Source organism: Solanum tuberosum, unplaced genomic scaffold (genome assembly GCF_000226075.1).
Source record: "Solanum tuberosum cultivar DM 1-3 516 R44 unplaced genomic scaffold, SolTub_3.0 scf00189, whole genome shotgun sequence".
In the NCBI taxonomy this organism is placed as follows: Eukaryota; Viridiplantae; Streptophyta; class Magnoliopsida; order Solanales; family Solanaceae; genus Solanum; species Solanum tuberosum.
Genome location: NW_006239113.1, coordinates 1,146,510 through 1,157,070, shown reverse-complemented (window position 1 = coordinate 1,157,070; position 10,561 = coordinate 1,146,510). Strand labels below are relative to the sequence as shown.

At 34.2% G+C, this 10,561-nt stretch overlaps 1 protein-coding gene across 1 annotated transcript; it reads left to right on the top strand.

The window, feature by feature from the left end:
- Positions 1–1,863: 1,863 nt before the first annotated feature.
- LOC102584098 (putative clathrin assembly protein At2g01600) lies at positions 1,864–8,594 on the top strand. Its single transcript, XM_006355015.2, has 15 exons — positions 1,864–2,149; positions 2,359–2,428; positions 2,748–2,845; positions 3,357–3,495; positions 3,593–3,720; positions 5,289–5,381; positions 5,509–5,559; positions 5,905–5,970; positions 6,073–6,138; positions 6,322–6,402; positions 6,489–6,569; positions 6,773–6,961; positions 7,074–7,149; positions 7,245–7,363; positions 7,908–8,594. Exons 1-15 carry the CDS (start codon positions 2,060–2,062, stop codon positions 8,250–8,252), a joined length of 1,692 nt encoding a protein of 563 aa, XP_006355077.1. The 5' UTR covers positions 1,864–2,059; the 3' UTR covers positions 8,253–8,594.
- The last annotated feature ends 1,967 nt before the right edge of the window (positions 8,595–10,561 follow it).

Below are 10,561 nucleotides of genomic sequence, written 5' to 3'. Positions count from 1 at the left end.
TATATATATATATATATATATATATATTTATTTATTTTTTTTAATTTTAAAAAGAGAGGTACATATATTGATGAAAGACATAACCTACCCTATCTTCAAATTCAATTATCATACTTTTTATTTGGCGAAAAAAAAAGGTAAAAATAATTGTTGACATTGAATAGTACTAATTATTTAATATTCCAAAAACAGCTTTAAAAAATAAGTAGGTGATCTGTCTAGAATCTCATTGCATTTGCCCTTCCCTTTTTAGCAATAATAAAACAATTAATGCACTTTAATAATTTCAAGCATGTCCTAATTTATTCTATGATACATTAAAGTAAATTAAAATCTTTTAAGAGTCTTGCCTGTTAATCTACACTTTATTCTATTCTTCTTGTTAGCTTGTTCATGTGCTTCTCCAAACTTTTACATTTTCAACATTATATTATACACACTATTTTTTATTATAAAACATATGAGCTATTTTCAACATTATATTATACACACTATTTTATTAAAGTATATAAGCTATGTTCAACCTTATATCAAACACCATTTTATTTGTAAGCTCGAGATATTTTAATCTCTAATCAAATTTTTCTTTATAAGTTGGATAATCTAATTATATATATATATATTTGATGATCCAACATTTTATTATTCCTTAGTGAGATATTAACTTAAAATGAAGAAAAAATGTATTAAAAATCAAGGCACAAACAAATATAGTTAATTTTACCCTATCCCCCTTAAACGTTTGAATATGAAAAAAGCGGAATGACATTGACGATCCCTTGTATTTGAATTTGTTTATTAGTCGGACTCTACTATTCATCACTTTTTGCAAAAAATAATAAACCTCTTTGATCTTAAATCAACAATCAAACATGAAAAATAGAAGATGAAATAACTAGTATATGTATAGGTTATGAGAGAATCTACACATAATTTTACAAAGAATAGGAGATGAAATAACCATTACGAATAACTTAGGCAAAATACATAAATATGCTTTTTCAGTTGTCTTTAACTCACATTTATGCCCTCCAACTTTGGGTGTGCACAAGTAGACACTTATACTGCATAAATGTGAACAAATAGACACACGTATGCTACATGATATCCTACAAGACAATTTGCGTTCTATGTCCATTATGCCACGGAGGACTCATGTGTCTACTTGTTCAATTTTGTACAGGTTTAAGTGTCTACTTATGCATATCCCAAAAATAGAGAGGATAAATGTGAAATAATGTAAGGTTGTTCAAAACCAAATCGAAATTGATAATGTGAACCAACTTTTTTTTATTGGTTTATCGATAATGAGGTATTCATTTAGCAGTTTCAATAATGATTTTTTTAATTATCGGGTTATTAGTTCTTTACAATTTGAGGTTTTTTCTAAACAGATTAACCGATAGTAAATTATATAACTATATTTATACCATTTTGCATATAAAATTCTTGACTTAAAGTTCAACTTCATACTTTTATTTCTGGTTGTCTCAAATTCTCGGTTATTCTACAATGTAACGATGTTTGCTTTTGAGCAAGATGCAATCTGTCTACTCTCGCGCATGCTTCATTTGGCTTGTCATCTTGTTTCTAGTGATTCTCAGTGATTTTCTTGTGTCAAAGTTAAACCGATAATCGAACTGATAACGATTAATAAACATTAATGATTCTATAACTATTTAACATATCTACAAACCGATAATCGATAAGTCAAATTGATAAACTCAAAACTGAACCTAACGGACCAATAGACAATTATGAAGTAAGACCAAGTTAAAACGCACATTTACGTATTATTGGCAATAAGTACTTGCTATGCCAAACGACCAAATTTACTCTAAGAACAAAAATGGGACCAAAAGGCAAAAAAGTGAAATGATGACAAGGCCAAATTGGAAAAAGCCCTTTCACAATACAAAGTGTCAAAGTGCCAACCGTAACAGAAGAAAAGAATAGTAACCTCCCATTTGAGAGAGAGAGAGAGAAAGAGTATCAAGGGGAAAGAAGGGTCTGAAGAAATCACCGATTCTCTAGGAGAAGAAGAAGCCAATAGAAAAAAATGGGTACGCTTCAAACTTGGAGGAAAGCTTATGGAGCTCTCAAAGACCATACAACTGTTGGCCTTGCCCATGTTAATAGCGATTTCAAGGTCACCCCTTTTCCCCTAAATTTTCTCTTCTATATATTTGGGTATTTCAGATTATCTTTTCTGGGTTTTTTTCCGCACTTTATTTGGTGTAAAATTGAGCAATCAAGACTGAATCTTGGATCGTGGCAGTAAAGCCGGCAACTCTCGCACTTTATACTTGAAAATTACTTCGATTTTTTGATGTTTTGGTGGTGGATTTTGTTGATTAGGATGTGGATGTGGCGATCGTTAAAGCTACCAATCATGTTGAGTGCCCACCAAAAGACAGACATCTTAGAAGTGAGTGTTTCTTTACTCTTTTAACAGATCCAATACTATGGAGGGAAATCTGAGAAATTTTTGATTTGGGGTTCTCATATTTTCTGAATATTGTGTTTGGGGTACTTGCTTTTAGGGAAATCATGTGTGTTTTCTAACCTGGGTTTCTTTCTTTTTGGTGTAAGAGTTGTTTTTTAGAATTTGGTTAATCACTTCAGTTGTTAGGGATTTTACTTGTAAATATTCATTTAGGTTTGTATTTTTTTTATTGTTATTGATTTGTGTTTGTGTTGTTACAGTAGAAATGTTGGTGGTAATATTGTGGTATTGGTTCTTGCAGAAATTTTGGTTTATACATCAGCGATGCGACCTCGTGCTGATGTTGCGTACTGCATACATGCACTTGCGAGGCGATTGGCGAAGACACATAATTGGACGGTATGGAGTGTGATACAGTTGGTTTAATTGACAAAATCATGTACTTGACTGCCTTTTCACGGATTTAATTTATCTATGGGAGTGCATTTTTATTGATGTTTTGATATTAATGAGACCATATTTTATGATTGTGGCTCTGATTATTTGGATTTTGGAGTGTAAAATGGAACTGTTTATGTTGTTCTTAGTACTATTGCAATATGTTCCACCACCCCCCCCCCTCTTGCACTATACACCTATGGCTATGTTTCACCAGGGATTTGGGTGCATTAAAGTAGTCCAGAAAGATCTTCACTTGCAACTTTGAAGGCTCTAGTTTAGGTGGTGTCTTGGAATTTGTCAGCACAATCAATGACCTGCATTCTTTGAATTCCTCGCTCTTCTTCTCCAATCACCTCTTCTTCGTGGTTTACTATTTTGTGATGTACTTTACACTTGAGTTGCTTAACTAGTCCTTGCCCTTACTGATGCGTTTTACATACAAAATGTCTTTCCGCATTTTCTGAAATAGGTAGCGCTGAAGACGTTGATAGTAATCCACAGAACATTGAGGGAAGGTGATCCGACATTTAGAGAGGAACTATTGAATTTCCAACAGAGAGGACACGTTCTCCAAATGTCCAATTTCAAGGATGATTCAAGTCCAATTGGTTGGTAAAATTACCATAAATGTTCTTTTGAGTTTCTATTTACCTTTAGATTCCATCAAGTTCAACCAGAATGATTCTATCTTTTCCGTTCCTCCAGCTTGGGACTGCTCTGCCTGGGTACGAACATATGCACTCTTTCTGGAAGAACGACTTGAATGCTTTAGGGTTCTGAAGTATGATATTGAAGGAGAGCGCCTTCCTAAACCTGCCCAAGGGCAAGAAAAGGTTAGCATAACACTGCTGAACTTTCTGCTTACTATTCTACATAGTTCAAAAAGTTGTCTTTTCTTCTGTGAAGAAAATTGAATAAATTTAGCCTACTAGAAGCAAAGTCATTTCACAAAATGTTCATTCCATGCTTTTCCTCCCCATGAATTGGATAAATCACGTGGTCCACACCATTGGAGACTTCAATTTCTGAAACGTTGTGGAGAAGGTGCTTTGGCTGTCTATCAGCTATTTTATTCATCTCCCCTTCCCTTGTTTCTTGCACTAAGTTGAGGATCTGTTAACATGCCTAGTTGCAGATCCACAGTTTCTCTCAGATATATTGCATATTATTAATTTACTATGTAAAGATGATTAATAGAACCACCTTAATTTTTCTTACTTATTGATACTTGTGATGCTTTGGAATACTAACAAGAAAAAGAGTTGTGATGCTTTGGAAAGTGGAACTTTTCTTCCTGTGTTACTGCTGTCTATGTTGTGTTGACATGACATACAAAAGCAGAGCCGGGATTTGAGTCTTATGGGATGAAGATTCTAGTCCTTTTAAGTTACTGGGTTCCAAATTAATAATTTGTACACATTTCATGGAATTTCTCAAGGCAAATACATGGTTTTTGGATCAAAGCTACTGTGTTTGGCCAAACCCCTAACTAGTATTCGCTCTGCCAGGGATGACATATAAGGTTAATGAAGGATAAAGGACTTGGTACTCACCTATCAAGTTGTATGAAGAAAAAAGAGAATGCCATAATAGTCCAGACACAAGAATTTAAGTGTGGGTGTTTAGTAGATTAAGCATTTCAGAATACCACAATCTTGAATTTGAAGCAAAATTGCGTTTGGTGAATCAAAGTAAAAGCAAAATTGAAGTCACTTGTTATATAAAACCATAGAAGTACAATAACCCACATTGAAGTTCCTACCATAAAAAAGTAAATATTAACAAAAAAATTGTTATCTATAATAACAAAATTACTGTGATTATTGAGACTTCAAATGCTCTATTGGTGCCTTTGATACAAATTAGTTTCAGAAAAGAAGATATTTCTATGGTATTTTTTTTTTTACAACTTAACAGTGGGTTTACGTCGTACTAACTCCAAAGGAAACCTCTCGCACTTCCAATAAAGTCATGTGGAAATTGTCTATTTGGTACAACATTTAAAAGAGGACATTGAGAAGAGCCAGGACTTAATTTATTTTCCTGCAACCTTAGGAGTAATTGATTAGGTCCTGGTCTTTGATACATTTAATATCTTCTATATATCGTTACTTGAAATTTGAACTATCATGTGCATTGCAAATATCTTCATACTAGTTATATTTAAGAATCAATTAATAGCTCTTATGAGTGATTAACATTTGGCTGGTGAGCAGCTTCCAGTGTTATTTTCAGTGAATTTCTGTCACACTGACCTAAATGAACTGTCTGATTGCAATACAGACACTGCTTGTCTACCTGCTGCTAGAGACACTAAGTTTGGTGGATTTAATGAGTTTTAATCTGTTGCTCGTTTAGTCAGTATGAATGTAACTTCCAAGTGTCATTTACTTTTGACCAGGGATACAGCAGAACTAGGGAGTTGCCCAGTGAGGAACTTTTGGAGCAGTTGCCTGCTTTGCAGCAGTTGCTGTATCGTCTAATTGGATGTCGGGTAAAGTTTTGAAGATTGATAAACTCTCTTTTTATGTCTTTCGGATGACATTCCTAGTCTGATTGTAAGAGCTCTATATTTCATCTATTTGGGGTATAATATCTAAAAGTCTTTACTTATATTACAGCCTGAGGGAGTAGCACTTGGAAATTATGTGATACAATATGCCCTTGCTCTGGTATGTTTTTTTATTTTGGCCTACCCTTTTATTTTTAGTTAAATATTCTGGCTACCTGTGTTAAATTGATTGATATTTTATACTTATCAAAAAAGTTCATTGATACTCGTAAATCGAGTACCCAAGAGTTTGACCTAATAGTTGATGAAGTGGGTGAAAACCACGGAGACCAGGATTCAAATCCCCTAACAGAGACAAAAAATGATAAGTGAATTTTTTGTGTATCTAAGTTTTTGGTGGGCAGTTACCTAGACCTGCGTTGCCTAAGCTGACAGCTGACATCAATTTGTAGACTTTACGGTTGAATAAGTGGTGGTGTAAAGATTTACTCATTTTTCATTCCAGGTCCTCAAGGAGAGCTTCAAAATCTATTGTGCTATAAATGATGGAATAATTAATCTTATTGACAAGGTGCATTTGACTTTTAGCCTCTTCTATAACATGACCTCATCAAAATATTGCTCGTTGCTGTTTTATCTGTTTGACATTATTTTTCTACTGATTTTAATTCAGTTTTTTGACATGCCAAGACATGAAGCTATTAAGGCCCTTGATATCTACAAACGAGCTGGCCAACAGGTGAACACACTGACAAACTTGATAGAATATTTTGTTTCTTCGCTATTTTGGTAGAATATTTTTTTTCTCCATTTAAAAAAATATTGTGTACTGTATACTTTCGTTTCTTACTGCTTGTCTATCACCATGGGACATTTCGTAGGTTTATGGTGGTTATCTGTAAGTTTTATCATCTTGTTTCAGGCCATGAACCTGTCTGACTTTTATGGGGTATGCAAAGGATTGGAACTTGCCAGGAACTTTCAGTTTCCTGTTTTGAGAGAGGTAATCATACTGCCAAGCTTCTGTATTGATTGATTTGTCTTCAAATTTGATGGTCTGTCAGCTTGACACGCTATTCTGGTTTTCAGCCTCCTCAGTCCTTCCTTGTGACCATGGAAGAGTATATAAAAGAAGCACCCAGGATTGTCTCTGTGCCAATAGAAACTCTGGTACTACATTCTTTTATTTCATATACATGCATATGTTCTCCAAACAAATTATATGCCAACTTCTGTTTTTCTTTTGTTTAGTGCTGATCTATGATTTCCTTTCTATATCTTAATAAAGTGTATAAAGCTGGTTATAGTGTAGCAATATACATGTCTATTGTCTAATATCACTGTAGAATAATAACATTATTAACTATAACTAGGATTATCCGGAGAGGCTTATGCTTACGTATAAACAAGAGGATGAACCTTCAGCTTCTGAAGATGCTCAAGATTCAGCCAATGAAACCCCACCTCCTCTGCCTTTAGATGATGCTGTTGTTTCAACCACCGAGACTCCTTCCCCGCCAATGCCTCCACCTCCAAGCAGCTTGGAATCTGATGATTTACTGGTGACCTCAGCTAGTCTTATTGAATTATTTGTTGTTTATCTGGAATTTGATGGATACTGTTTTGGGATATCTCTTTTTGTTCCTATTGTTACTAGTATTTTTGTTGTTTCAGGGGCTAAATGCACCAACTGGTTATGCATCAGCAATTGAGGACAGCAATGCTTTGGCTTTGGCGATAGTTCCATCTGGTAAATTATCTAATTTCACCTACTAATATGTAGAACACTTCTTGAGAAAATCGGGTGTTGGTTTATTTTAAATGAACTATTATTACTTCTTGCAGGGACAACGCCATTTGACTCAAATCCTGCTCAGCCAAAAGATTTTGATCCTACTGGATGGGAGCTTGCCCTGGTCACTACTCCCAGCAGCGACTTATCTGCAGCTCAGGAGAGACAATTGGTAAGCCCTTGAAGTTCAATTCTTAAAGGTTGTGTTTTTTTTAACTGCAAGGGTACTGAATCTGGTCCTTGATGTCAGACTGCCAGGTCTATGTAGTAGTGTACCTTCATGTTTAAACTCTCTTCATCCCATTTGTTGTGCTTGCTGTCAAATTTATCTTTTTCTCCGCAAATTCTTGATAGAAAAAAGGGAGATTGCAGAGTGCTAATCTCAACTGTATTTTACTTAATTGGATTTTGTAATGCAACGTTGATCATAATTGGAGAGAACTCTTTGAAACCATTTTTTATAAACTTCTCTAAGTGGCTTCTCTTTGCATGTTCATTTGCAAACGGAACTGAGGGAAACATGTAAAGCATTGAAGTTAGTTAACCATGGAATGTCGCTCAAATCTATATTGATATATGTTGTTTATAGGGGGGTGGGCGGGGTGGGGGGTGGCGTTCTGATGCTTAATACTGATAACATTTCTTTATCTTTTTATCTGCTTTGTGAAATCAAGCAAGTATCTTCTTTGACATTTGTTTTGGTATCTCTCTAACAGGCTGGTGGAATGGACTCCCTCACACTGAATAGTTTGTATGATGAAGGAGCATATAGAGCATCTCAACGACCAGTATATGGAGCACCAGCCCCTAATCCATTTGAAGTTGCTGATCCATTTGCCATGTCTACCACCATGGCTCCCCCTCCATCAGTGCAAATGGCTGCGGTGCCTCAACATCAAATGAATCCTTTTGGACCATTCGAACCTGCCTATCCACAACCTCAAAATCCAATGATGAATCCCCACAATCCTTTTGGTGATGCAGGGTTCAGTGCTTTTCCTACCAATCATGTTGCTCATCCACAAACAACCAATCCTTTTGGGAGCACCGGCCTGATATAATAGAAGTTGTGCATCCACACGACATATCAAAGTCTTGGCAGTTCAGTGTATCGCCTGTCAATCATGTTGCTTTCCCACAAACAATCAATCCTTTCGCGGAGCACTGGGTTGCTATATTCAAAAGTTGCACATACATGAGTTGTAGCAGACTTGGCATAGTCGATTTTGTTAGTGAATCTGCGGTTGTGTAAATCATTCACGTGATATAGTTTTCGAAAGCAGTCTATATGTTTGCTTTTAAGATGTAAAGATGGTTATAATGGAGATTCAACTTTTTTTCAGTTGATTGAAATCACTCCCTCTATGTTATGGACTTAATAGATACCTTGCCCTCTTTGTGCATTTTTTAAGTATATATCAACTTATATTGTTCCATTGCCCAATTAGCAATAACAAAGAAAGGGAAGATAGTATTTAGTAGAGAAGTTATATAGTACAATAATACATGTATCCTTTTAACTTGGTTTCAGTTTGCATTTATGAACTCCAACTTGGGTGTGCACAAGTAGACATAAATGCTCTATAGATGTGTTTCTCTACTTGTTCAATTTTATACAAGTTTAAATGTTCGTTTGTGCACGTTCAAAGTTGAAGGATATAAATGTTAGTTGAAGTCAAGTTAAAGGACACGTCTAGGTTTTATGTGTACATTATTTGGTATCAATATGTGAAGATGAGAATGGTTCTTGTTCCACTCCCTACAATTGCTGAAAAAGCAAAAGAAATCTGCAAGTCAAGTTTTTGATTTCATCAAAGGAGACCAAAATGCTTTTTAAAAGGAGTGAGTATTTATTCCACATGAACTATCACTTCCTGTAAATTTCACACCACAATTATTAGTCGTTTCTTTTTTCTATCTTAACTATCACCAACTTTTCCATTTCTCTACTTGAACTATCACCATCTATGTATTAAAACATACCAAGTCGAATAGATGGTGATAGTTCAGGTAGAAAAAGAGAATAACTGATTATTTATCTTATCAACTTCGAGGTAAATTTTCATACATAGATAATGATAATTAAAATAGAAAAATTGGAACATTTGATAGTTAGGATATGAAACTCAGAAAAACAACAACGGTTCAAATGTGTTTTGACCATTAATAACTCATATAAAAATGAACCACCCTTCCTTAAAAATTCTTTATATTTCATGTGGAGGTGGTCAAAAAAAAAAAATTAAAACATGATAATCAAACATTAATTTGGATATATAGGTGAACCATCTTTACTTACTTATCCCTCTTTGAGCAATCAATAAATTTCAAGAATGTTGACCCCTCCACCTTACATAGAAAAGAAATTATACTAACCTTGGGGGGTCCCCTAGTTGAAGGTCTAAAACTTTCTCTAGTGCAATAATGTTCACATTAATTTTTCACACATAATATTATTAAGATTTTATTTTAATCTATCTTTGCTTAATGTTTCAACTTTATAACCAAGAACCTGGATTGTGTTTTCCATAATTAATTGCAATAAGTATGTAGGGTCCCCAAGTATGGCTATAATTATTCATGTATTAATTGCATTCATTAATCAAAATAAAATAATGGAATAATACATGATCTTTAGAAGTTGGGGAATCCAGTGGTCCGTCATAATTATGGACAAGCAAACAAAGTAGTAGACGTTTTGTTCAGATTAGGTTCCAAGCTAACAATGACCAATCAACAATTTATTCTACTAGTACTCCTCCAGATGTTGAAATAGATCAACTTAAGACAGATCAAGATGAAGAACTATATAGTAAACTAGTATTACAGTTAGCCTGTTTTGATAATCTATTTGTAACCACTAGTACTAATAGTGATAATGTACCGTTTAATGTTTAACAATATACAAAAATATCCCTTTATCCAAAAAAAATAAAATTGTTCTTCATGCAGACAATTTTGATTTGAGAATTATTTGGATTTTACTTTTGTAGTTAATAATATTCAATAAATCTATGTCTTAGCAACTTTTGAAGGAGATATCTTGATAGCTACGTGAAATAAGCAAAGTACCACCTGAGAGGTCAAGTAGGATGAATAAAATTCCTAGCGAAATTTTTAATATTGATCTCTTTATGAATTTTACGTAATGTGAATCTGAATTAGTCAGATCAGTGAATTTCGTATACGAATATGAAAGAATGTGAAATATATTATCATTTGGGTCTTCTATTCAATGGACGGAGCGTAGAAACTAAAAAGTAATTAGACTGCTTTATTGTTTGCTAATTTTGAAATTGTCTACCAAATAATTAAAAGACTAATGGCTTGAAATTGAAGATTATTGAAAGTGGTGTGGGCCAAAACATAA

Bases quoted from the DNA above. Each gene is read 5' to 3' on its own strand.
- LOC102584098 (XM_006355015.2), top strand. From the start codon at position 2,060: ATGGGTACGCTTCAAACTTGGAGGAAAGCTTATGGAGCTCTCAAAGAC. The intron at 6,139-6,321 runs GTGAACACACTG...ATCTTGTTTCAG, and splicing joins ACAAACGAGCTGGCCAACAG to GCCATGAACCTGTCTGACTT. The intron at 6,403-6,488 runs GTAATCATACTG...TCTGGTTTTCAG, and splicing joins AGTTTCCTGTTTTGAGAGAG to CCTCCTCAGTCCTTCCTTGT.